The following is a 26,574-nucleotide window of genomic DNA, read 5'->3' as shown; positions in this document are numbered from 1 at the left end:
ATGGGTGTCGGCCGGAGGAGGCTGGCCGCGCTCTGGGCACTGGCTCTGGCCGTGGCCTGCACCCAGCACACAGGTGAGGCTCACGCCGGCTCTCCCGGGCCGGCCCGGACCGCGGCCTGGAGACCCTGGGGCTCCCTGAAGTCCTAGGGTGGCCCCGGTCTTGGGGGGAGCGGGCGGCTTAGAGGCCTTGTCCTGGGCTCTGGTCAAGCCGTGACTGGCTCTTCCAGCTCGGCCCCTGCCCCAGCAGGTTCCAGCTTGTGGGGTCGGGGAGGGGCCTTTGGGGGCTGCAGGGGTCCCCGTGGGGGTTAGGGGCTTCTGAGGCCGGGCTGCTCCCCCGAGCTGGGTCTGGTCCCCGTGTGCTTCTCTGCTGCTCACTGCCCTCTGCACCCTGCCACCCTGAGCAGACCCTCGGCCCTCTGAGTGTCCCACCAGCCCCTGGGACCACCCCTCCAACACCCCGTTTACCAGCTCACTTTCCCTGTGGGGGCCTCCGTGAGGGGCTCCTGGGGCCTCAGCCTTGGGTGGAGGGAGTAACGGTGAGGCTCGCAGGGCGATGGGGGTGATGGGGGCGGCCTATGGTCCCCGTGGCCCTCTGAGGCCCCCTCCTACTTGGGCCTGCACCTCCCAGCCTCTGCTCCCCAGGAGAGGGCCGGCCCCGGACTGGGGTTGGGTGGCTCCCAGGCTTGAACATCAGGGCAGGCCCCGAGCACTCGGCAGCTTGGGGACCACGACGTGGTCTGCCAAGGTCCCCATGGCCCCATGTGGCTCCCACATGACGACCCCCAGCCTCCCCCTGCTCCTGGACAGTCCCAGAACCAGGAGGCTCTCCCTCTGGCCCCCTGGGTGTCCCCTTGGCTTCAGGGATGAGGCCAGGTTCTCCCTGGGCGGGGGGGAGGGGGATGGAACACCTATGAGTGAAGATCGGCTCCCCCTCCTCCCCCTCCTCCAGAGGAGGGTCTGGTCCTCCCCTGCAGGGCCTGGGGCTGGGCTGGGCGCCGTCTGGCCAGCTCTGGTGGCATTTTGCACCTTTGGAAAGGCCTCTGAGGACCCCAGAATTCAGCTTCCTTTGGTGGCCTCCACCGCGCTGAGCCCCTCCCCGTGGCCCAGAGCACCCCATTTCGGGAGCAGCTTTGTCCCCACTCTTGGTCCCAGGTCCCTATCCTGCTCGGAGTTTCCCACCAGAGCCCTGGCTCTCTTTGGACAAGTGGCGTCCTCGACTCTCTGCTCCCTCGGGGGGCCAGCTGCTGCCCAGGGCGGTGCCGCCTTCTGTCCCTCCACGTGCCCGGCAAGGGCCCAGGGCCCAGCCCGGGTGGACGCTCAGTGAGCACGAACGAGCAGTGAATGAAGGAAGGGCCCCAGAGAAACCCGCTCAGGGCCCAGGACGCCCCAAGTGCTCATGGGGTCCGCCTGCGGGGGTGGTCAAGGGAGTTTGGCTCGGCGGAGAGCCGGGGCAACCTCAGATGTGTGTGTGCGTGGATGAGATGCCCCAGCACCCCAGTCGGCGCAGAGAGCCCCACTGTCCCTCTGTGCACTCCCTCTGAGGCGACGTAACTGCCCTTTGGCCGGCTCCAGCCCAGCGCCCTCTCCTCTTCCCGCAGGCCAGGCCCACGACGGCTCTGAGAACCGGGACCTCCCTCGTGCCCGCCACGGGCCTGGCGGTGAGTCTCCTCCCCACGTGTCAGAGCCCCCGCCCCGGCCCACAGAGAGCCCTTGAGGGGTCACCGCTTTGGGTGCCTCCCAATAGCTATCATCTGGGGGGTCAGAACTTGGGGGACATGGGGCCCGTCGGTCGCCTGGCGGCCCCCTGCAGGCTGCTTGCTGTCTCCCCACCGAGGCTGCCGGCAGAGCTCACAGCGAGTCCTCCTCGCTCCCCCGTTAGCTCCTGATGCTTCCTGAGAGGCCAGCTGGGCGAGGCACAGCCCCGCATGGCCGCCAGACGCCCTGAACAAGGGGAGGCCTCGGGGACAGACCCAGCCAGTCTCACTTTGCATTTCCCCAAAGGGGCTCACCTGTGCCTGATCTTGGCACCCAAGGGCTTGTCTGGAGCTGCTGACGCTGATTCAGACATTTTTAAGACTTCGGGAGCAAGGAACCCCCAGCGCAAAGAGTGCTCCGGGCCACGGGGGTGTGAGAGCGCCAGCCGCCAGGGTCCCCCACTGCATGGGCTGCACAGGCCTCCACGGCTCTGCGTTCACACTGGCAGGGAGGTGGCTCACGCGGCAGAATCCGGAGCTGCCTGGGGACCCAGCAGTCTTGGAACGGCCAATCCAAGGCGTCGGGCGTGGGGCCGACCTGTGCGTGGGCGGTAGGGTTGGGGCTGTGCATCACTGCACCCCTGTTTCCACAGGAGACCCCCTCGGCATGGTGACTGTCCACCCGCCTCTGAGGACCACCCCCGTGGTGCGAGGTGAGACCACGCGAGGCTGGGCGGGGGGGGCCTGTGCTGGCAGAGCTCTCTCTCCGTCAGACCTCAGGGCCGGCAGGGGGGCAGCTTTCTGGGTGGACAAGGGCCTGAGTTCCAGGACGGCCGGGGCTCCGGGGTGTCCTGGGCCACGGGCAGCAGGGTGTCCCAGACTCGGGCGCCCCTAGAAAGGCCCTGCTTTGTTTGACCCGCAGCCCTGAATGCGGCGCACGGCGGGCGGGTGTGCAGCACCTGGGGCGACTTCCACTACAAGACCTTCGACGGCGATGTCTTCCGCTTCCCCGGCCTGTGCAACTACGTGTTCTCCGCACACTGTGGGGCCGCCTACGAGGACTTCAACATCCAGCTCCGCCGCGGCCCAGGGCCCAATGACACCGCGCCCAGCAGGGTCACCATGAAGCTGGACGGCCTGGTGGTCGAGCTGAGCAAGAGCTCTGTCCTGGTCAACGGCCGCCCGTGAGTCTGCGCCTGGGGTGGGAGGGCGCTTCTGGGCGGTCGGGGGAGGGGCTTGGGGTTGTCCCTGAGAGGGTGGGGCGTGGTGCCCCCGGCCCCTGTGCTCAGCCACCTGCCCCCACGGGGGCCAGACTCTCACCCACCGCGTGCCCGCTGGCGTCGTCTATGGGCATGGTGACCGCATCACGAGTGTGACTGAGGGGCCCTCCCTGCCTGGGGTCCTGACTTTGTTGTCCATCCTCTGGTGCCCTCGGAGCCTCAGCGGGGCCCTCTCTCCACAGGGTCCAGCTGCCCTTCGGCCAGTCGGGTGTCCTCATTGACCAGAGCAGCAGCTACGTGAAGGTGGCAGCCAGGCTGGGCCTGGTCTTCATGTGGAACCTGGACGACAGCCTCCTGGTGAGGCCAGGGACGGGGGGCAGGGGGCGGGGGACGGGAGCACACCTCCAGCGCGGCAGCTTCCCCTGGGAGGGGAGGCCACGACCCACCCCCACGGTGGCAGTGAGGGTGGGGCCCCAGATGCTAACGGAGCCCCAGGGTCCACATCCCCAGATGGAGACCCTGCGTCTGTGGGGCTTATCCTCCAAGATGACCCTGCTTGGGTTCATACCTTTGTGGAGCCGGGGGGGGTCCTCTGTGGGGCGCCCCAGCCCCTCTCTCCTTGGGACCCTCTTCCGTCCCTGCGCATCCTTGCCCTGCTGGAGTCTGACTCATGCTCTTATTGTAGCTGGAGCTGGACGCCAAGTACGCCAACCAGACCTGTGGGCTCTGCGGAGACTTCAATGGCGTCCCAGTCGTCAACGAGCTCTTCTCCCACAGTAAGCCCTGCGGCGCGCCGCCCCGCCTGCCCCAGGCTCCCTCTGCAGCGCTCCTGGAAGGCTGCCTTCCAGGACCCCAAGCCAAACGGCCGAATCCTAACACACGTGCACGCACCCGCACACTCGCGGTCTAGCATGCACACCCACACACGCACACACAGGTACACAGACTCCTGCACGCCCCAGCGCACACAGCGTGCACACACGTGCACACACCCACACCCTCTCCTGACACTGACCTGCTCCAACAAGACCCTGCCACTGCTTCTTGGTTCTCGAAACTTTGCCACCAAGCAGTGGCCTTTCATGGGACCCACACCTGCCACAGCCCCGATCCCGGGGTCCCCTCTGCCAGGCCCATGAGCCCCACACAAAGCCCACCCATGGGAGCTGCCTTCCGGGAAGCCTGCCAAGCACCCAGTGGCCAGGGGCGGGGTCACTCCCCAGCCCACTAGGCTGCGTGCCGGCCCCGAGCGTCAGGTAGCAGGTCCCAGAGCGCTGCCTTGGCCCCGAACACCTGGGGGTTCCTCCTGTCATCTCCAGGCTCCGCTACTGTCCTGCACAGCCGCTGCTCCCCCCGGCGGTGTGGATGGGGGGGGCGTGGCGAGGGGCACTGGGATCTGCAAACAGCCCGGCGTTGTGCTTCTGGCAGATGTCAAGCTGACGCCCATCGAGTTTGGAAACCTCCAGAAGGTGGATGGCCCAGTGGAGCAGTGTCAGGACACTGTCCCTGAGCCCCCGACGAACTGCTTGACCGGCTCTGTAAGTCCCAGAGCGAACAGGGGTCGTGGTGGGGGGTCCTGCTCCCACAGCCCAGGCCGAGGTGGCCGTGAACCGGGGGACGTCCCCGAGCCTGGGCTGAGCCTGCGCCCTGGCTTTGCTCCAGGACGTCTGCGAGGAGATGCTGAGCGGCGGGCTGCTCTCGGGCTGCAGCGCCCTGGTCAACGCCAGCGGCTACCTGGACGCCTGCCGGCACGACCTCTGCCACTGTCAGCAGGCCAACCCGACCAGCTGCGCCTGCCACACCCTCGCCGAGTACTCCCGCCAGTGCGCCCATGCCGGGGGGCTGCCCCTGGACTGGCGGGGCCCCCTCCTCTGCCGTGAGTGCCCCAGGGCCCTGGCACCGCCGTGCTGTCCTGCCTGGGGCTGGAAGCAAGGGCTGGGTGTGACGGGGACCCCGACCTCCTCCCTGCAGCCCAGACGTGCCCCCTGAACATGCAGTACCACGAGTGCGGCTCGCCCTGCGTGGACACCTGCTCCAACCTGGAACACTCCCAGCTCTGCGAGGACCACTGCATTGCTGGCTGCTTCTGCCCCAAGGGTGAGCACCCCCCCCGTGAATCACACAGATGTGTTCTGAGTGCTCGAGAAGGAAGGCCCCTCTGTGCCCGCCGGAGATGTCCCTGGGCCCCTGGGTCTGAGGAACCCCTGTAGGGCAGGGCCACCATGGGCAGAGGGCCGGTCCCCTCCACAGTCACGCAGTGGACACAGCCCGGCACCTGCCACATGCTTGCCTGCCTCTGCAGGGATGGTGCTGGATGACATCGGCCACACTGGCTGCATCCCGGTGTCCCAGTGCTCCTGTGTGTACAATGGGGCCACCTATGCCCCAGGGACTGGCTACTCCACAGACTGTGCCAACTGGTAGGACCCTGGGCCCCTGCCCTCCGGTCCTCGTGGGCGCGCCCTTGGATGGCCCCTGCCCTCCGGTCCTCGTGGGCGCGCCCTGGGATGGCCCCTGCCCTCCGGTCCTCATGGACGTGCCCTGGGACAGCCCTCAGGGACTGTGGCCCAGGTGCTGCCCACCCTCTCCCACTGAGGGCGCCGGGCAGGGGCCAGCAGCTCCCCAGGCAGGCGCTGATGGGCTCCAGTCCTATGTGGTGATGTGGGGCGGGGCGCTGGTGAGACGCCCATCTGCCTGCCCTCTCGGAGTGGGGGTGGGTTGCTCCGGGGGCTGGCACACACGCGGCCCCTCCTTGCTCTCAGCACCTGCTCTGGAGGCCGGTGGAGCTGCCGGGAGGTGCCATGCCCTGGCACTTGCTCGGTGCTGGGAGGCGCTCACTTCTCCACCTTTGACGAGAGGCAGTACACGGTTCACGGGGACTGCAGCTACGTGCTGACCAAGGTATGCGCCCTGGCCTCACCCTGGACAGGGTGGCCTTCAGGCGGCGTCCAGCCGTGGGTCCATGCGTCCACCCTGGACCTGGGCTGCGTGTTGGTGCCGCGCCTGGGGGTCCCTATGCTGAGTCCCCCAAGAAACCACCCCCGCTCTGGGCGTGGCCTGCGGGGTTTACAGGTGGGTGGAGTAGGCGGAGGAAGGCCGGAGTGGGGCTGAGCATTAAGGGAGGACCTGTGTTCCCAGCCCTGTGACAGCAGCGCCTTCACTGTGCTGGCCGAGCTGCGCAGATGCGGACTGACCGACAATGAGAACTGCCTGAAAAGCCTGACACTGAGCCTGGGCTCGGGGCACACGGTGAGTGCAGACCCCGGGGCTGGAGTGACCTTCGCCCAAGCCCCCAGTCCGCCATGGGCAGCAGGTGGCCCGGGCACGGCCCAAGGACCCTCCCACCAACTCCCGCCTCCACCTCTTGCGGGTCCTCTGCGCGACTGTCCCCAACAGGGAGCAGTGCAGGGACGGGCACTGGGCCTCCACCCGCCCCGGGGGGCCCAGGACACCTCTCCGCTGCAGTCGACGTCTTTATTTTAGTAAATCTTTGTTTTGTTCACATGATCAGTGGGTGTCCAGTGCCTGCAGAAAGTGCAGACAAGCAGGCTGAGCCGGCGGCTGGGCCGTCAGCCCTCCTCTGTAGAGCCCAGGCCTGGGTACGGCCCTGGGGGGCCTGTCCTGACCCCCACTGTGTGCTTCTCCAGGTCATCGTGGTCAAGGCCAGCGGGGAGGTGTTTGTGAACCAGATCTACACCCAGCTGCCCGTCTCCGCAGGTGAGCCCGCCTGCCCTGGTCACCCCTCGAGGGTCTGGCCCCTCGCACCCCGCTGACACCTGGTCCTGTGTCCGCAGCCAACGTCACGCTCTTCAGACCCTCCACTTTCTTCATCATCGCCCAGACCCAGCTGGGCCTGCAGCTGGACATCCAGCTGGTGCCCCTCATGCAGGTGTACGTGAGGCTGGCGCCCGAGCTCCGGGGGCAGACCTGCGGTAAGAGGGCCACTGCCCTGGCCACCAGAGCCCGCCCTCCGTGGCTGGGGCACACAGGGGCCTCATACTGCCTTCCCGTCCCCAGGCCTGTGTGGGAACTTCAACCAGAACCAGGCGGACGACTTCCGGACCATCAGCAGCGTGGTGGAGGGCACGGCTGCCGCCTTCGCCAACACCTGGAAGACCCAGGCCGCCTGCCGCAACGTCAAGAACAGCTTCGAGGACCCCTGCTCCCTCAGCGTGGACAACGGTACGTGTGTCCGCAAGCCCCGCTGGCCCGCCTGGGCCAGAGGTCTGGGTGTGGGCTCTGGCTGTCCACCCCAGCCCGAGGGGGAGGTCAGGTGGTAAACCAGCAGGCCCGCCAACACGCAGCGACCTGGCCAGGTGGGTCTCGGAGGTGCAGGGTGCTGGGGGGTCGGGGAGTGAGGCCCACCCCCCCCGTGCCTGCCACCAGGCTGGGGGCGCTCGGGAAGGAGCCTCAGAGCTGCTCACGCCTGGCCTAGTGCTTTAGATGGACCACCAGGGACGCGGGGTGAAAGGAAGTCTGCTCACCCGCAGGGAGCGCCCGTCTAACACGACTGTCCAGCCCCGCTGACCGTCCCTCCTCCTCTGTCCACAGAGAAATACGCTCAGCACTGGTGCTCGCAGCTGACCGACCCCCACGGCCCCTTCGCCCGGTGCCACGCCTCTGTGAACCCCAGCACCTACTACTCGGTAATGCCACTCACCTGCCCCCTCCCTGGGCCATGCGGCCACCCTCAGGGTCCCCAGGGCTGTGGCAGCAGGGTCTGGGCTATTTGGTCTCTCTGGCTCTGTTCCCCCCACCCCCATTCACTCACTCACTCGCTGGCTCACGGCGAGGCTCCTGCAGCCGGCCTGAGGGTCCCCCAGAGAGCGCATAGCCCACCGGCCCGGGGCGTAAGTGAGAAACCAGTGGCAGCTGCGGTGTTCTTGTGTCCGAGGCTGAACATAGAGGGCCGGACCGTTGGGTCACAGAGATGAGGGGCCCGGGTCCTCCCAGCACCTCTGCCCAGCAGGGGGCTTGGCTCCAAGACGCGCTGTGCGATTTCTGCAGAGGGACGTTCAGGGAGGGGTCCTGGAGAGGCAGGAGCTCCGGCAGATCAGGGGCTGCTCACCCTTGGGGGGCTGGGCTCCCTGACGTCCCGACCCCCTGACATCCCCCCAGAACTGCATGTTCGACACGTGCAACTGTGAGAAGAGTGAGGACTGCATGTGCGCCGCCCTTTCCTCCTACGTGCGGGCCTGCGCCGCCAAGGGCGTGCTGCTGAGCGGCTGGCGGGACGGCGTGTGCAGTGAGTGCGCGGGGAGCGGGGCGGGCCCTGCAGTGGATGCTCCAGGGGCCCCTGTCCTCACAGTCAAGCTCACAGTCCACGGAGCGCCCAGGCCAGGGTCCCCAGGACTCCAGCTAGGACCATGGGCCTGGCGGGGACAGGGGAGCCAGGGTCCTGGGCGATGGCCGCTGGCTCTGTCCTGAGTGCTGCCTCTTCCTGGCATTCTGCAGCAAAGCCCACAGCCACCTGTCCCGAGTCGATGACCTACCACTACCACATCAGCACCTGCCAGCCCACCTGCCGGGCCCGGAGCGACGAGGACGTCACCTGCAGCATCAGCTTCGTCCCTGTGGACGGCTGTACCTGCCCCCATGAAACCTTCCTGGACGACACGGGCAAGTGTGTGCCGGCCACCAGCTGTCCCTGCTACCACGGGGGCTCCATGGTTCCCAACGGGGAGTCGCTGCATGAGAGCGGGGTCATCTGGTAAGAGCCCCTGCCGAGCGGGTGGGGTGGGCCAGCTGGGGAGGCCCTCTGACTGCCCTCTCCTTGCAGCTCCTGCACCCAGGGCACGCTGGCCTGCATCGGAGGCTACTCCCCGGCTCCAGGTGAGCCCAGGGGTGCGGGGGAGGGGCTCTCGGTGACCTGCACGTGAAGCTATGGTCCGTGGGGGGTGTGGGGGCTTAGATGCCCCCAAGTCAGCGAGGCTGGTGGGCATTGGCCCGCGTCTCTGCCGCGCCTGGTCTGTGCCCTCTGGGCTCCACAAGAGCGCGCACAGCACGGCAGCACACGCACACGCCAGCCCCAGGGCGGCAGCCACCACCGTCAGGAGACACGCCCCTCAGAGCCAGCCCGGTGGTCCCCTGATGCCCCCTCCCTCCCCAGCCTGTGCCTCCCCCATGATCTACTCGGACTGCCGCAACGCCACGCCCGGGGCCGCAGGGGCCGGCTGTCAGAAGAGCTGCCACACGCTGGACATGGACTGTGTAAGTGCCCCGATGACCCCACACCTGCTCGGGCCTCGTGGGCTCCTGTGAAGAGGCCCACCAGGTGGGCCCTAAGAGGACCCTGCCTGAAGCTGCCGGGCCCGCTGTCCCTGTGGCCCCCCCCCGCCCCCAGCCCACCCAGGCCCACTGAGTGGAGTCCGCCCCGCCTCACAGTACAGCCCCCAGTGCGTGCCCGGCTGCGTGTGTCCCAACGGGCTGGTGGCCGACGGCGAAGGCGGCTGCATCCCTGCGTCCGACTGCCCCTGCATGCACAACGAAGCCAGCTACCAGGCCGGCCAGACCATCCGGGTGGGCTGCAACACCTGGTACGCCTGGGGGCTCAGAGCCCAACCTGGGGGGCAGGCCCCTGGAGCCTCAGGGAGGGAGGCTTTGGCCTGATGAGCGCCCCATCCCTCCCCAGCACCTGTAAGAGCAGGATGTGGCAGTGCACGGACGAGCCCTGCCTGGCCACCTGCGCCGTGTATGGGGACGGCCACTATCTCACCTTCGATGGGCAGCGCTACAGCTTCAGCGGGGACTGCGCATACACGCTGGCCCAGGTACGGTGCGCGGTCAGACCCTCCTAGACACCCCCCACCCTGCCCCTGGCCTCGCCCCTGGGACAGCCCTCCTCCCCCCACACAGGACCACTGCGGCGGGAACGGCAGTGCTCAGGACGGCTTCCGTGTCGTCACTGAGAACATCCCCTGTGGCACTACGGGGACCACCTGCTCCAAGGCCATCAAAGTCTTCCTGGGGGTGAGTGGGGCCCGGGGGGAGCCCCTGGGAAGGCTGTACTCCCGAGACAGGGGCCGTGGGGCCACGAGCCGACTCGGAAGGTGGCAGGGTCCTCGTCCAGAGCCTCACTGGCCCTGCCCCGCACAGAGCTACGAGCTGAAGCTGAGTGACGGCAAAGCGGAGGTGATCGAGAAGGACCCGGGGCAGCAGCCACCCTTCTCCATCCGCCAGATGGGCATCTACCTGGTGGTGGACACGGAGGTCGGCCTGGTGCTGTTGTGGGACAAGAGGACCAGCATCTTCCTCATACTCAGCCCCGAGTTCAAGGTGGGCCCCCTGGGAGGCCGCCGCCCTCACCCCAGGCCCAGGGTCGGCTGGGAGCAGGGGTGCAGTGGGGGAGAGACAGAGACGGACAGACAGAGGCAGAGAGGGAGGCAGACAGCCAGGGAGGGACAGAGCGGCAGCAGGAGCCGCCACACACTGCCGGCCCCTGCTCTCACAGCTCTGGACACCGGAAGTCCAGTCAAGGTGTCCTGGGGCCGCATTCCCTCCCAAGGCTCTGGGGGAGGGTTCCTCCCGCCTCCTCCAGCTCCCGCGGCCCCGGTCACCCCGTCACCCCAACCTCTGCCTCCGGTTACTGTCTTCACTCTGTCTGTGTCCACATGTCCCCTGTCCTTTAGGGGTGCAGGCACCGGCCCAGCCGCCCCAGCGCAGGGCGCCCTCCTCTCAGCTCGCTCTCGCCCGCAGAGACGCTCTTCCCTCGCTGGGCCGCGCTCCTGGGTGTCGGGTCAGGACCCGAGCCCGGCTCGGGGGGACAGCTCGTAGCCCACTTTGCTGTGTCCCCCGTGCCCTCGCCTCCAGAGAGACTTGGGCGCCCGGTGGGGCTGCTCTGGGGGAGCTGTGGGCCCCGTGGATGGGGGTGAATGGGGTCACAGGGCCCTGAGCCTGAGCCCTCGTCTCTGCATCCACAGGGGAGGGTCTGCGGGCTGTGCGGGAACTTTGATGACAACGCCCTCAACGACCTCACCACGCGGAGCCAGTCCGTGGTGGGCGACGTGCTGGAGTTTGGCAACAGCTGGAAGTTCTCCCCGTCCTGCCCGGACGCCCAGGACCCCGAGGACCCCTGCACGGCCAATCCGTACCGCAAGTCCTGGGCCCAGAAGCAGTGCAGCATCATCAGCGGGGACGCCTTCAGCGCCTGCCATGCCCACGTACGTGGGGCGCTCCTCCGGGCCCCTGGGGAGGAAGGGACAGGGTGGGGGCCCAGTGGCTCCTTGCCACCCTCCGGGGCCACCTGTCTGGCCGGCCACGTGGGACCTGAGCTCCAGGGAAATTGGCCCAGGCCGACACCAAGCCACGCCAGTCCCCGAGAGCCATGGGGAGTGCGGGCCTGGCGCCTGAAGCCTCTTCTCCGCAGGTGGAGCCGGCCAGGTACTACGAGGCCTGCGTGAGCGACGCCTGCGCCTGTGACTCTGGGGGCGACTGCGAGTGCTTCTGCACGGCCGTGGCCGCCTACGCCCGGGCCTGCCACGAAGCGGGCGTGTGCGTGTCCTGGCGGACCCCGGACATCTGCCGTGAGTGTCCATGGACGCGTCCATCAGGGCAGGACGGGGACACAGGCAGTGACGAGAACTGTGTTGAATGCAGGAGGGGTGGGAGGGCTTGAAGGGGATCCGCCGAGCTCCCCCAACCCTGCGGAGCCGGGCGGAGGGGGCGGAGCTGGGGGGCAGCTCCGGCTGAAGTCCCCCGCCTCGAGGTGCCGCGTCCCTGAGAAGCCCGCTGACCACGCTCCTTGCCGCCCCCTGTGGCCCGCAGACCCCCGCCCCCGAGGCCACGTCCACAGGCACAGGGGAGGGATGCGTCTTCAGAACGGCTCGTGGTCAAGGATTGGGACACGGGGAGCCCCCAGGCTGTCCTCCAAGGGCGGCACTCGCGCCTGGCCCTGAGCCCCCTGCCCCCTCCCCGCAGCTCTCTTCTGCGACTACTACAACCCCCAGGGCCACTGCGAGTGGCACTACCTTCCCTGCGGCGCCCCCTGCCTGAAGACCTGCCGGAACCCCAGCGGCCAGTGCCTGCATAGCGTGCACGGCCTGGAAGGTGGGCTGCTGCCCTGCTGGCTGGGAGGGGCGGCCCAGGGGCCCGGGGGGGCGGGGTCTGTCCTGGGGGTCCTCTGACCCCCCGTGGTGCCTGTGCAGCTGTAGCCTTGAGCCCCCTGCAGCGTTGTGGGCGACGTCCAGGGCTGGGGACTGAGTGGAGGTGGGAGGTGGGGCATCAGGTGATGTGCAGTTCGTCTGGCTGGGACTCAGGCTTCTCTGGCCCACAGGCTGCTACCCCAAGTGCCCACCAGAGGCCCCCATCTTTGACGAGGACCAGATGCAGTGTGTGGCGTCCTGCCCGACCCCACCCCCACCGCCGCCCTGCCGCGTCCAGGGCAAGTCCTACCGGCCTGGCTCAGCCGTGCCCTCAGATGAGAACTGCCACTCCTGGTGAGTCCTTGGCTGGAGTTGAGAGGAGCCTGGAGCACGTGGGGGTTCTCCCGGCCCCCTGCCATTGGGGAAAGGCCCCACCAGCCACCTCCCAGGAGAGCCTCCTCCCTTGAGGGCCGGGAGGAGCCCTCCAGCCTGGGTTTGCTGTGGGGTCCACCGAGGAGCTTCCTTGCTGCAGGATGAGGCTGGGGGACCTGTGGGGTGAAGGAAGGGGGCAGAGGGGAAGCTGAAACGTGACACCCACCGAGAATCCCCAAGACAGACACCCTTGAGAGGCAGTGGCCGTCAGAAGGCCCGAGGGGCTCTCTGGCCATGCTGGAACTGGCCTCCTCTGGTCACTGACTGGAGGGTCCCCCTGACGGGGTGTGACCCCACTGGCCTGCCCGCCCCGGCACGGGGCTTGCCCTACGCCCCAGACTCGCCTGCTTTCTTCTGTTGCCAGCATTTGCACTGAGAGCGGCGTGCGCTGCACCTATGACTCGGACGGTGAGCAGGGGTGGCCCTCCTCGTCTGGGGTCCCGGGTCCCCGCCTGCCCCCCAGCCCCTGACCGCCAGCTCCCTGCTCCCCTCAGCCTGTGTCTGCACCTACGGCGGCCAGCACTTCCGTCCCGGGGACGTCATCTACCACACGGCAGACGGCACGGGGGGCTGCATCTCCGCCCGCTGCGGGGCCAACGGCACCATCGAGAGGAGGATCTACGCCTGCAGCTCTACCTCCCCCACCCCGCAAACCACCTTCTCCTTCTCTACGCCGCTCGGTAAGGTGGACACGCTGGGTACCAGGCAGGGCTGCCCCTCGCCTGGGAGTGAGGAAGGGGCCGGGACGGCCAGCGGGCGTGTCCCTGGGCCAGCCTCCCCGCAGCCGGGAAGGGCCAGCCTCCTCCAGGCTCCCTGGCAGGACCCACGCCCTCGGTCGTGCTCTCAGGGCTGAGGCTCCCAGCACGGGGCAGGGGCTGCGAGCAGAGGCTCCCCAGGCTGGCCCCCAGGGCGAGGACCACCTGGGAGCCTCTGCCCAGGTGCGCTGCCATCCAGTCTTCTTCCGTCACGCACGTGCCAGGCGCCTCGAGGCTTTACCCTCTTCCGGGGCATCTTGGGGCCGTACCAGAGCTTCCCCAAACGTCGGAGAGCCCCTGTCCCTTTGGCTTTTGGGGCCACACATGCAGATTCTGGGAACAGGCTTCCCTTAGACGAGCCCAGCTCGCCTCCTGGCTCAGCTGCGGTGAGCGCCACAGCTGCACAGCCCAGGGTCCCGGGGCCTCCCCCAGCTCCCATCGTGGGCGGAGACACACAGGCAGACAGACGTGGTGAGGCCTCCAGGCAGCTGACGGAAGAGGCAGGGCGGGGTGGCCTCAAGGACTCGGGGAGCCGTGTCCTGATGCCTGGCCTTTCCGCTGTCTCTTGCCCTCAGTCCTGAGCCCGACGCCTCCACCTGGCATGCGCCCCAGCCCTGACGAGAGCACGGCACACACCCCGAGCAGCACCCCATCCACCGCCCCGGGCACGTCCCCGAGAACGCCGCCTTCAGTAACCACCCCCTTGCCCACCCTGGGCTGTGAGCAGCAGTGCCAGTGGTCGCAGTGGCTGGACGTCAGCCGTCCAGGACGGGGCACAGACAGCGGGGACTTCGACACACTGGAGAACCTCCGTGCCCACGGGTACCAGGTTTGCCGAGCACCGAGGCAGGTGGAGTGCCGGGCCGAGGGCGCCGCTGGGGTGCCACTCCAAGTCCTGGGGCAGCACGTGGAGTGCAGCCCACAGGTGGGGCTGACTTGCTACAACAGGGACCAGGCTTCCGGGCTCTGTGAAAACTACCAGATCAGGATCCTGTGCTGCTCCCCCGAGGACTGCACCCTCAGCAGCACCACCTCTCCTGTCACCTCCAGGACTAGCAACACACCTGCCCCAGGTTCCACCACACCTGCCCCAGGTTCCACTACACCTGCCCCAGGTCCCACTACACCTGCCCCAGGTTCCACCACACCTGTCCCAGGTTCCACCACACCTGCCCCAGGTACCACCACACCTGCCCCAGGTACCACCACACCTGCCCCAGGTTCCACCACACCTGTCCCAGGTACCACCACACCTGCCCCAGGTTCCACCACACCTGTCCCAGGTACCACCACACCTGCCCCAGGTTCCACCACACCTGCCCCAGGTACCACCACACCTGCCCCAGGTTCCACCACACCTGTCCCAGGTACCACCACACCTGCCCCAGGTTCCACCACACCTGTCCCAGGTACCACCACACCTGCCCCAGGTTCCACTACACCTGCCCCAGGTTCCACCACACCTGTCCCAGGTACCACCACACCTGCCCCAGGTTCCACTACACCTGTCCCAGGTTCCACCACACCTGCCCCAGGTACCACCACACCTGCCCCAGGTTCCACTACACCTGTCCCAGGTACCACCACACCTGCCCCAGGTCCCATTACACCTGTCCCAAGTACCACCACACCTGCCCCAGGTCCCACCACACCCGCCCCAGGTCCCAATACACCTGTCCCAGGTACCACTACAACTGTAAAAAGAATCCTCTCGACTTCCAGCCCAATGTTAGTTTCAACAGTTTCAACCACAACCTCTGTGCCGACCACAGCCCCGGGGACCTCCAGTCCCCCTGGCACATCTACGCTCAGCGACAACCCCTGTCTGCGAGAATTATGCACTTGGACTGAGTGGATTGATGGCAGCTATCCTGGATCAGAGAGAAACAGTGGAGATTTTGACACTTTTCAGAATCTGAGATCCAAAGGATATAAATTCTGCGCAAATCCCAGGAACGTGGAGTGCAGGGCAGAGCGCTTCCCGAACACCCCGCTGCAGGACCTGGGGCAGGACCTGATCTGTGACAAGACGGTGGGGCTGATATGCCGCAACGAGGACCAGCTGCCCCCAATTTGCTACAACTATGAAATCCGGATCCTATGCTGTGAGGTGGTAAATGTGTGCACGACAAACACCTCCCCCTCCACCGTGCCCGGGGCCACGCCCTGGACCACACGCGAAACCAGCGCTGCCCGGACCACCGTGCTGCCCTCGCCTTCCACCCTACACAGCAGCACCAGCTCCCCACCCGTGTCCCCAGCAAGCAGGGTCATCCCCAGCACACATGAGCCCTCCCCACCTGGGACCAGCACAACCTCTGCTCCGACGACCAGCACGACCTCCGCGCGGACCACCGGCCCCCCCTCCGCTCCGACGACCAGCACGACCTCCGAGCGGACCACCGGCCCCCACTCCGCTCCGACGACCAGCACGACCTCCGAGCGGACCACCGGCCCCCCCTCGGCTCCGACGACCAGCACGACCTCCGAGCGGACCACCGGCCCCCTCTCCACTCCGACGACCAGCACGACCTCCGAGCGGACCACCGGCACCCCCTCCGCTCCGACGACCAGCAGGACCTCCGCGCGGACCACCGGCCCCCCCTCGGCTCCGACGACCAGCACGACCTCCGAGCGGACCACCGGCCCCCCCTCGGCTCCGACGACCAGCACGACCTCCGAGCGGACCACCGGCCCCCACTCCGCTCCGACGACCAGCACGACCTCCGAGCGGACCACCGGCCCCCACTCCGCTCCGACGACCAGCACGACCTCCGAGCGGACCACCGGCCCCCCCTCGGCTCCGACGACCAGCACGACCTCCGCGCGGACCACCGGCACCCCCTCCGCTCCGACGACCAGCACGACCTCCGCGCGGACCACCGGCCCCCCCTCCGCTCCGACGACCAGCACGACCTCCGAGCGGACCACCGGCCCCCACTCCGCTCCGACGACCAGCACGACCTCCGAGCGGACCACCGGCCCCCCCTCGGCTCCGACGACCAGCACGACCTCCGAGCGGACCACCGGCCCCCTCTCCGCTCCGACGACCAGCACGACCTCCGAGCGGACCACCGGCACCCCCTCCGCTCCGACGACCAGCAGGACCTCCGCGCGGACCACCGGCCCCCCCTCGGCTCCGACGACCAGCACGACCTCCGAGCGGACCACCGGCCCCCCCTCGGCTCCGACGACCAGCACGACCTCCGAGCGGACCACCGGCCCCCACTCCGCTCCGACGACCAGCACGACCTCCGAGCGGACCACCGGCCCCCACTCCGCTCCGACGACCAGCACGACCTCCGAGCGGACCACCGGCCCCCCCTCGGCTCCGACGACCAGCACGACCTCCGCGCGGACCACCGGCACCCCCTCCGCTCCGACGACCAGCACGACCTCCGCGCGGACCACCGGACCCCCCTCCGCTCCGACGACCAGCACGAACTCCGAGCGGACCACCGGCACCCCTTCCGCTCCGACGACCAGCACGACCTCCGAGCGGACCACCGGCCCCCCCTCGGCTCCGACGACCAGCACGACCTCCGCGCGGACCACCGGCCCCCACTCCACTCCGACGACCAGCACGACCTCCGCGCGGACCACCGGCCCCCACTCCGCTCCGACGACCAGCACGACCTCCGCGCGGACCACCGGCACCCCCTCCGCTCCGACGACCAGCACGACCTCCGCGCGGACCACCGGACCCCCCTCCGCTCCGACGACCAGCACGACCTCCGAGCGGACCACCGGACCCCCCTCCGCTCCGACGACCAGCACGACCTCCGAGCGGACCACCGGACCCCCCTCCGCTCCGACGACCAGCACGACCTCCGAGCGGACCACCGGACCCCCCTCCGCTCCGACGACCAGCACGACCTCCGAGCGGACCACCGGCCCCCCCTCGGCTCCGACGACCAGCACGACCTCCGCGCGGACCACCGGCCCCCCCTCCGCTCCGACGACCAGCACGAACTCCGAGCGGACCACCGGCCCCCCCTCGGCTCCGACGACCAGCACGACCTCCGAGCGGACCACCGGACCCCCCTCCGCTCCGACGACCAGCACGACCTCCGAGTGGACCACCGGCCCCCCCTCCGCTCCGACGACCAGCACGACCTCCGAGCGGACCACCGGCCCCCCCTTGGCTCCGACGACCAGCACGACCTCCGCGCGGACCACCGGACCCCCCTCCGCTCCGACGACCAGCACGAACTCCGAGCGGACCACCGGCACCCCTTCCGCTCCGACGACCAGCACGACCCCTGTCCCTACACCTGGGACTCCCTACTCCACATCCGGGGCCACCACCTGCCTGCCACAGTGCGCGTGGACCAAGTGGTTCGATGTGGACGTCCCATCCCCTGGGCCCGATGGAGGAGACTCTGAAACCTACAGCAACATCACCAGAAGAGGAGAGAAGATCTGCCACCGACCCGAGCACATCGCCCAACTGGAGTGCCGAGCGGAGAGCCACCCGGAAGTCAGCATCACCGCGCTGGGCCAGGTGGTGCAGTGCAACCCCAAAGTGGGCCTGGTGTGCCGGAACCGGGACCAGAGCAGCCCGTTCACGACGTGCTTCAACTACCAGATCCGAGTGCTGTGCTGTGAGCCCCCGAAAGGCTGCCCTGTCCCTTCTGTGACCCCCTTTGTGACTTTATCCAAGACTCCTCTGTCCCCAGAGTCCACCACCACGGTGTCCTCAGTGACACCGCCCAGCTCCACGGAGCCCTCCACCACAACGTGCTACTGCAGCGTGTCCGGCAATTTCTACCCTGCGGGTACGTGGCTCCTGCCCACGGTGTCTGGTGTGTGCTGACCCTGCTGGCTGCTGTCCTGTTCTCAGAGCTACTGTGTGAGGGGAGGGGAGGGGAGGGGTCCCCTGTTCTGTGACCGGACCTGGGGCTGTGGACAGGGTCAGAAGTAGCTGTCACTGAGGATATGCCCTTCATATCTGAGTAAAGGCCACCTGCCGGGCCAGCCACCGAGCTGACCACCAGCCCGAGCCCCTCCTGCTGGGTCCCCTGCTCTGCCTGGACCACCTGTCCCTTTGTCTTGCAGGGTCCATCATTTACCAGCAGACCGACCTCTCCGACCACTGCTATTACGCCGTGTGCAGTCTGGACTGCCATGTGGTCAGGCGGACTGACCACACCTGTCCCACCAGCACACCATCTCTTGCCCCGACCACCTCCCCACCCCGGTCCTCCCCGTCTACGTCGGTACCTCCGGAGGGATGCCCAAATGCAGTGCCCCCAAGGACGGTAATCCCACCTTTCCTGCCGTCCCTGGGCTAGGGGCGCATGCGGGGACCCCCCGCGTCTTCCCCATTAGGCCGTGGCACCACGTGTGCGTGGAGGTCGGTGCCTCCCGGACCGATTCAGGCTGCCCATGGGGAGAGGCCGTTTCTGGTCGCCCAGAACTTCTGGAATGGGATGCCAGGGCGTGGGGTCCAGGGTTCAGACTCTGCTTTCTGATAAGGGGGCCAGAGCAGGCAGGGGGTGCTCTGGGCAGGGTCGACAGCCAAGGAGCGGAGTCCGGGTAGTCTGCACGTGGGGAGCAGGTTGCAACTGGGCAGAGTGGGGAGGGGGCAACCTGCACCCACTCAGAGACCCTCCCTCCAGTGGTGACGCGGAGGGAACAGTCGGGTGGGGGGTGCCGGTCCCAACCCCGGTGTCCCTGCTGGCCTCTCTCTCCGGGGAGGCCCAGGCCAGCTCTGAGCCCTGAGGGTCGGCGCCGGGTCGGGAGCGAGGCCCTGCAGCTGTCCTTCCTCCGCAGGAAGGCGAGACCTGGGCCATGCCCAACTGCTCTCAGGCCACCTGCAAGGGCAACGGGATCATCACTGTGAGGCCGCGCCAGTGCCCAGCGGTGAAGAAGCTGACCTGTGCCAACGGCTACCCCCCCGTGAGCGTGGCTGACGACGAGGGCTGCTGCTTAAGCCACTATGAGTGCCAATGTGAGCCCGGCGGGCGGGCGGGCAGAGAAGGGGGCTCCGCTAAGGCGGGACAGGATCTCGGGCCCGGGAAGGACTCCCCAGCATCGGGGCAGAGGTCATGGTGCCCGGCCTCCTCCCGGGGTGCCCAGCGGAACCCTGCCGAGCCCAGAGCCCCCGGGGCCGCGCGGGGTGGGTGAAGAGGGAGGGAGTCTGGTCCCGCCCCTCGGGCCGCGCTTGCACCCGCGGACAGGGTTCTGTGCGGGTGCTGGCGCGAGTGCTGACTGCAGGGCGGGCCCGCCACTCCCCTGGGCGCAGGGACACACGTGCCCTCTGGGGCCCCGGGGTGTGGGCTCTGGTCAGGCGGCTCCTCACGCCCGCAGGTGTGTGCAGCGGCTGGGGCGACCCCCACTACATCACCTTCGACGGCACCTACTACACGTTCCTGGACAACTGTACGTACGTGCTGGTGCAGCAGATCGTGCCGGTGTTCGGGCACTTCCGGGTGCTCATCCAAAACTACTTCTGCGACGCCGAGGACAGGCTGTCCTGCCCGCAGTCCATCATCGTCGAGTACCGGCAGGACCGCGTCGTGCTGACCCGCAAGCCAGTCCACGGGGTGATGACCAATGAGGTGGGGACCCCGGGCGGCTTGTGCGTGCCGGGTGGGCAGCAGGCACTGGGCAGCGGCTTACCTCCCGCCTCACTGTCTAGATCATCTTCGATGGGAAAGTGGTCAGTCCCGGCTTCCAGAAGGACGGCATCGTTGTCTCCCAGACTGGCATCAAGATGTACGTGGCCATCCCTGAGCTCGGCGTCCAGGTCATGTTCAGCGGCCTCATCTTCTCGGTGGAGGTGCCTTTCAGCAAGTTTGCCAACAACACAGAGGGGCAGTGTGGTGAGTGCCGGGCCCGGCCCCGACCTGGCTCTCTGGGCTCGGGTCCTCCCTCTGGTCGTTAAATGCAGCTGGGAGTGTCCAGCAGGGACGAGGGTCAGCCTTGGTGCGTCCCTCCAGGAGCTGCATTCTTGGTGGGGGATGAGGCTGCCCATGTGGCCCGGGGCCCGCAGGCAATTCTGCTTTCTGGCTGCACAGGGGTCCTGCTACAGGACTCACACCTGAGGCCCACACCTGTCCGTCCTGCCTGGGAACTGCCCTGGGGGCCGGCTTCCCGGAGGGAGAAGGAAGCACACAGAGGCCAGGGAGCCGGTCCCACGGTAGCCCCTGGAGAGCTGCCTGGGGACATCGGGTCCCGACCCCCAGCTCGGGGGCACTGTGCCCCAAGGGAGGGCTTGGGTGTCACTGCTGTCCCCAGCCACCTGGCTGCTGCCTCCACACCCCAGGCACCTGCACCAACAACCAGGAAGACGAGTGTCGACTGCCCGGGGGGGCAGTGGTGGCCTCCTGCTCTGACATGTCCAGCCACTGGAAGGTGACCGTCCCCGACCAGCCATCCTGTGACGGGCCTCCCCCGACGCCCATTATACCCAGGACCACGGCCACCCCGTGCCCACCGTCACCAATCTGCCAGCTCATTCTGAGCGAGTGAGACTCCCGGGCTGGAGCTGGGGCTGGGGTGGGGCTGGCGCTGGGGCAGGGGTTGGGGTGGGCAGGTAGTCCTGCTGATCTCATGCTTCTGGGGTGACAGGAAGACGGGGGCCTGCAGGGACTCCTGAGGGAGAGGGACCAGCCTGGGCTCCAAGCAGAGTCGTGCGGCTGGAGCGCCACGCGCAGAGCCCAGCAAGGCTGGCCGGCAGCACACTGTGGGTCAGGGCGCGAGTCCTCACTCGGGCAGCACCCATGTGAGCGGGGCAGGGGGGCGCCCAGCAGAGAATTTGCAGAAAGCAAAGGCTGTGTACAGCTGGACACCCTCCCCGCCACACACGGATCACCCCAGGAGCCGGGGACACTCTGCACATGGTCGACCCGGCGGCTCCCTCCCGTGGGGCCCTCCGCCAGCGAATGCCCGCAGCCTGGCAGCCCCACTGCAGACCTGCCCCGCGACCCATGTGTCCCTGTGCCACAGAGTCTTTGAGCTGTGTCACACGGTGCTCCCTCCATGGCCGTACTACCAAGGCTGCCTCTTCGACCAGTGCCACATGCCCCGCTCGGATGTGATGTGCTCCAGCCTGGAGCTGTATGCCTCGCTCTGTGCATCTCATGGCGTCTGCGTCGACTGGAGGGGCCAGACCAACCGCACGTGCTGTGAGTGCCTTCCCTGGCCTCGAGAGCCCCCGTCCCGCTGGGCAGTGGCAGTCAGCATGTGGCCTGGGACCAGATGTGCTGGGCCACTGGTGGGACCGGGTGGTCAGGGCGGGCTTCCTGGAGGAGCAGGGCTGAGCCCAGAACAGAATGCATTTGTTTCCTGGAGAGAAAAGAGGGGGCGCCCAGATCACAGCGCCTGGCGCAGTGGGTGGCGGTCGTGGTTCTGATAGAGAGGGCGGTGCAGAGCACACAGCACAGAGTGCCCAGACAGCCCAGCCAGAGGGGGCCCAGGGTCAGAGCCTCGGGGCTCTGTTGGTGCACTCCAGCCTCAGGCGTGCTCCCCTCTCCGCGCAGCCTTCACCTGTCCTGCTGACAAGGTGTACCAGCCCTGTGGCCCGTCCAGCCCCTCCTACTGCTACACCAACCACAGCACCAACGCTGCGTAAGCGCCCGCCCGCTTCCTCCAGGACCCCACGTTTCCCCCGGGAGCCCCCAAGCCGCCTCTCCCTGCCCTGGGGGGCCGGCCGTGCTCACCTCCTGCTCCTGCAGGGTCCTTCGGGAAGAGGCTCCATTCACTGAAGGCTGCTTCTGCCCAGAGGGCAGGTCGCTGTTCAGCAGGAGCTCGGAGGTCTGCGTGCCCGACGACTGCGCCAGTACGTCCCCGGGGCTGGGAACCCACGACCCCCTCGGGGTCTGTTCTGCTCAGCCAGACTCCAGAGCTTCCCACCATGGCCTGGTCCACCCCAGCCCCTGGTCCCTGGCCCCCAGCATGAGGTCTGCCCCTGACGGGTTGGGGGCTGTGGCTGCCCAGCCTGACCTCCATCTCTCTCCTTGCAGGTTGTCTGGGGCCCCACGGGGAGCCTGTGGAGGTGAGCTCAGCACCCTCAGGGGCTGGGGGCTTCTTCTCTGCACCAGAGGCTCAGAGGAGAGGCAGGGAGGTGGGCAGAGCCTTCCCAGCAAGACCCAGGAGGCTTCCATGTGCGGGAGCCCATAGGCCCCCGTAGGAGAGTGTGGGTGCCGGCCCCAGCCAGGCCGTGCCCTGTCCTCCATGGAGAGCCCTCCTGCCCTGTGAAGGTGGGAGTGGCGAGGAGGGAGGCCGGTCGCCCACACAGCTCCCCGGTCCCTGTCTCCCGGCCCCTGTGGGCCCCACGGAGCCCCAGCGGCCCTCACCCGCCTGCTCCCTGCTCTTCCTGCCGGCTGCTGCTGCTCCGGGGCAGATGGGTGACCGACAGCCGGGGCTCACACGTCCCTCCCCTTACAGCCCGGCCACACTGTTCACATCGACTGCCAGGAGTGCACCTGCGAGGGCAGCTCCCAGACTATGCGCTGCCAGAATCAGGCCTGCCCGCCACCCCCCGCCTGCCCCGAGCCCGGCTTCACACCTGAGCCTGCAGACCCGCAGCCCGGGCAGTGTTGTCCCCAGTACCACTGTGGTAAGTCTGGGGCGTGTGGGGGTCACACACGCACTGGCTCAGGGCTGGCCAGCTTTGCCCTGAGGGTCCCGAGGTCCTGGTGCTGCCTCTCCTCCCTCCCAGTGTGGCCCCATCTGGTGACCTCCCGAGGGAAGGCTCGGGGGTGTGGGCATACCACGAGGTCAGGGTCTCCTCCGCCCCGGCTGAGAGCCCACCACCTGCCCACTGGGTGGTCAGCGCTCAGCACTCAGGCTGGGGTGGGCGAACACGGGCAGAGTGGAAGGCAGGCCTCCTGACGCCCCCTCCTGTCCACTCTCTGCAGCCTGCAACACCAGTTACTGCCCCCAGCCCGTGGGCTGCCCCGAGGGCGCCCGCTCCATCCTGACGCACAAGGAGGGGGCTTGCTGCCCGAGCCAAAGCTGCAGTGAGTGTCCTGGCTCAGGGCCCCTGGGGTGGCCGTCACCAAGCAGTTGTCCAGGGGCCGGGACGCAGTCCTGACGGGTGGGGGCCGCGGCTGCGCAGGAGGAGGTGGGGGTGGGGTGCTGGGTGATAAGGGTGGCCCTGCAGGTCTGCTTGTCTCCCCCGAGCAGGCTGGACCGTCTGCAGCGTCAACAGCACTTTGTACCAGGTAAGAACCGCCGGAGGTCAAGACCCCCGCGGCATACCGGGAGCGGAGGGCCCTGGGCCGGCCAGCTTCTCCCCGAGGCGGGGTCCCCACCTCCGTTTCCCTGGCCGGATCCTTGAGAGCTCGTGACCTCCCTGAGGTGCAGCCTTGGGGGTCTGTCCCTGAAGCAGGGAGGAGGCACTACCGAGGGGCGCCCCGGGCGGGGCGAGTCAGCCCGGCGGGGCCAGGCCTGGAGGCAGGGGCACCAGGCCCACTGCGGCTCGCTCACACTGGTCACCCTGGCTCCCCCAGCCTGGCGCCGTGGTCTCTTCCAACCTGTGCGAAACCTGTCGGTGTGAGGTGCCCGGGGGCCCCCAGCCGGACACGTTCGTGATCAGCTGTGAGACCCAGATCTGCAACACCCAGTGCCCGGCGGTGAGTGCCCGTGCCCACACCCCCGCCCCGGCAGCGCCCAGCCCGGGCTCAGGCCGTACATCTGTGCCTCCCTGCAGGGCTTCGAGTACCAGGAGCAAGGCAGCCAGTGCTGCGGCTCGTGTGTGCAGGTGGCCTGTGTCGCGAACGTCAGCGACGGCTCTGCCATCCTCGTTCCTGTGAGTAGCAGCCACAGGGCCCAGCCCGAGGGCTTCAGGGTCTTGGGGTGACTCTGGGGCAGGGCAGGCCGCGGGCTCCAGGGAGGCCAGGACTCGGGGCCAGCCCCACCCTCCAGAGGGCCATGAGCCCACAGGACGGTGCGGTGCCGGGTGGGCAGTGTCCTGGTGCACCGGGGCCCGGAGAGCCGTCAGTGCAAGGCCCACCCAGGGCAGAGGCCAGGGGGACCTCCGGAGGCCCTGGGGCTGGGTGCTAGCAGACAGACGCTGCGCCCTCCCCTGCTGGAGCAAGGGCCCTGGGGATGGCCCCTCACCTGCCGGTCGGCCTCCTTGCAGCCCGGTGAGTCCTGGTCAGACCCCGACAGCCCCTGCGTGACACACAAGTGTGAGAAGCAGCGGGATGTGCTCGTGGTGACGACCGTAAGGAAGGAGTGCCCCCCCCTCAGCTGCTCGGTGGTGAGTCCCGGCAGCCTGCCCTGCCCAGCGGGGCTGACAGGGGCCACGGGAGGGCCAGGCCCTGGACGGGACGGGATGGCCATGGGTGGCCTGGCGCAGTGGGGCAGGGGTGCCGCCTCCTGCGTGGGGCGCTGCCCACGCCTGTCTGAGCCTGGCCTGTGTCCCGCTCCCCGTTTCCACGGGGGCTGCCCCAGCACTGACACACTTTGCCCGCACAGGACAAGGCTAGCTTGAGTGAGGACGGATGCTGCCTCTTATGCAACGCCAGCGGTGAGTGGGCGTGTCTGTGGGGGTGGAAGGCAGGGCACTGATTCCCACCTGCCTGGAGGGAGGCCGGGAGTGCCCGCCGGGGCTGACCCTCTGCCCCGCCTCCCGCGTCCTGTCCCTCCCCAGGGTCCAGCTGCTCCGTGCACCACAAGCACCAGGTCCTCCAGCAGCAGGGCTGCAGCTCCCCCGAGCCTGTGCGCCTCTCCTATTGCCAGGGCAAATGTGGGGACACCGCCTCCATGTACGTGAGCCCCTACCTTGGTCCGGCCCAGGAGCTCCTGCAGGCAGTGTTGGGGAAGACACAGCCTGTGCCCCCCCAGGGCTCGGGGCAGGCGGATGAGGTGGTGGTGAAGGGGCAGGAATGGGGGAGCTGTAACTGCCACCCCAGACAGCAGGGTCCTGCGGCTGGGTGGGGGGCTGGGCTGGGCTGGGGAATCATGCCCTTCTGTTGACTGAGACCCCAGACTAGGGGTCCCTGTTCGTGGCTTGTGGGACAAGTGGTTGTTGGGAGCCTCGGGGGGCTGGGATTGAGCCACGGTGACTGGCACATGGAGCCGCAGCGAAAGGCTGGCCACCTGCCTCCAGAGCAGTGGTAGTGCGGGTGCTGCGGGGGCCGGGCGGCCCCGTAGGCAGCGCCAGTGCTGAGCCGGCCCTGTCCACAGGTACTCGCTGGAAGCCAGCGGGGCGCCGAACAGCTGCCGGTGCTGTCAGGAGCTGCGGGTGTCTCGGAGGAACGTGACGCTGCACTGCGCCGACGGCTCCCGCAGGGCCATCAGCTACGCTGAAGTGGAGGAGTGTGGCTGCGTGGGCCAGAGGTGCGACTCGCCTGGAGACCTCAGCCACTCGGAGGAGTGGGAGCCTGAGCAGAGCGAGGAGCAGAGCGAGGAGCACAGTGAGGAGCACAGCGAGGAGCAGAGCGAGGAGGAGGCGGGGCAGAAGCACCGGGGAACAGGGGCCCTGGGTCCCAGGCCTCTCCAGTAGACAGCCAGAGCCCTGCCCTCCGGCCCCGGCGGCCTCCCTCCTGGACACTCAACCAGAGCGTTCTCCGGTGATCCAAGTCTGCGGTGCACTGTCCACCCGTCTCCGCCCTCTCCAGGGTCTGGCCCGCCCCGGATGTGCAGTGGCCCTGAAGGACCTGCAGCCCCTGCTCATCACCAGCCGGGGCGGGCGGGGGTCCTCTGGCTGGGGTTCCAGCCTGCTCTCCCCAGGCTTCAGCCTCACATAAGGGCCTGACCCTCGATGGGCACTTGGACCTGGCAGCTGTCTGCGCTGCCGGCCACTGGGAGGCCGAGCCTCACCCCTGCCTCGGCCCTGGGCCTCGGGAAAGGGCCATGGGCTTTCTAAATACACCAGGAGCATTTTGCAGCTTGTGGACTCGGTGTGATTTTTAAGCTTGTCCATAAAACGCAGGAGCAGGGAGCGGGGCAGATGCGGGCCGGGGCTGCCTGGGGAGGCCTGCTGCCCCGTGTTCCATGCGCTCAGACAGACGGAGGGTGTGCGTGAGGGGGTGAGGGAGGGGGCCCCATGGGGCGCACCCAGGGACTCAAGACTGGCATCCCTGGCCCGTCAGATGGGAGGGCTCCGTCTTCGCCCCGCAAACTCCAGCTCTCTCATCACACTGAAGCCGAGCTCAGCGTGCGATGCACGTGTGTGTGTGTGCGCGCACCCTCAGGCCCACGGGAGACCATGCCCTCAGAGGTCCTGTCGCGCGCCATCTTCCCCTAACCCACCCTGAGAACTGTGTTCCTAGAGCCCAGCCCCCTCTGCCTTGGAGGCCTTGGGGGAGCCCTGGACACCCAGGCCTCAGGCTGGGCCCAGCCCCACAGCAGCGCTGGGAGGGTCGGCCAGGCTGCCCCGTGCTCTGAGGGCCTGGCCGGGGGATTCCCGCCGGGTGTGGCAGGGTGGCAGACGGTT

General features: G+C 68.3%; 1 protein-coding gene across 1 annotated transcript; it reads left to right on the top strand.

Moving 5' to 3' along the window:
* Positions 1-26,025, top strand: MUC5AC (mucin 5AC, oligomeric mucus/gel-forming). The gene is made up of 52 exons (XM_072970740.1): positions 1-111; positions 921-960; positions 2,348-2,407; positions 2,617-2,878; positions 3,157-3,271; positions 3,600-3,690; positions 4,343-4,452; positions 4,577-4,790; positions 4,886-5,011; positions 5,217-5,334; positions 5,677-5,815; positions 6,053-6,163; positions 6,562-6,631; positions 6,709-6,846; positions 6,932-7,096; positions 7,466-7,560; positions 8,033-8,159; positions 8,369-8,624; positions 8,694-8,746; positions 9,024-9,124; positions 9,299-9,450; positions 9,546-9,684; positions 9,770-9,883; positions 10,010-10,189; positions 10,834-11,073; positions 11,280-11,436; positions 11,831-11,959; positions 12,186-12,348; positions 12,791-12,834; positions 12,921-13,106; positions 13,757-14,236; positions 14,549-14,800; positions 14,924-15,434; positions 17,436-17,959; positions 18,240-18,400; positions 18,927-19,134; positions 19,494-19,744; positions 19,825-20,008; positions 20,452-20,653; positions 21,135-21,313; positions 21,668-21,755; positions 21,863-21,966; positions 22,151-22,182; positions 22,575-22,746; positions 23,048-23,149; positions 23,316-23,353; positions 23,642-23,764; positions 23,842-23,940; positions 24,274-24,393; positions 24,612-24,663; positions 24,787-24,901; positions 25,323-26,025. The coding sequence occupies exons 1-52, from the start codon at positions 1-3 to the stop codon at positions 25,639-25,641; spliced, it is 8,322 nt and encodes a 2,773-aa protein (XP_072826841.1). The 3' UTR covers positions 25,642-26,025.
* Positions 26,026-26,574: the final 549 nt, after the last annotated feature.

This window comes from Vicugna pacos, chromosome 10 (assembly GCF_048564905.1).
Source record: "Vicugna pacos chromosome 10, VicPac4, whole genome shotgun sequence".
NCBI classification, from domain to species: domain Eukaryota; kingdom Metazoa; phylum Chordata; class Mammalia; order Artiodactyla; family Camelidae; genus Vicugna; species Vicugna pacos.
This window is presented reverse-complemented; position numbering and strand designations above follow the sequence as displayed.

Bases quoted from the DNA above. Each gene is read 5' to 3' on its own strand.
- MUC5AC (XM_072970740.1), top strand. From the start codon at position 1: ATGGGTGTCGGCCGGAGGAGGCTGGCCGCGCTCTGGGCACTGGCTCTG. The intron at 13,107-13,756 runs GTAAGGTGGACA...TCTTGCCCTCAG, and splicing joins CTCCTTCTCTACGCCGCTCG to TCCTGAGCCCGACGCCTCCA. The intron at 18,401-18,926 runs GTACCTCCGGAG...CCGGGTCGGGAG, and splicing joins GGTCCTCCCCGTCTACGTCG to CGAGGCCCTGCAGCTGTCCT.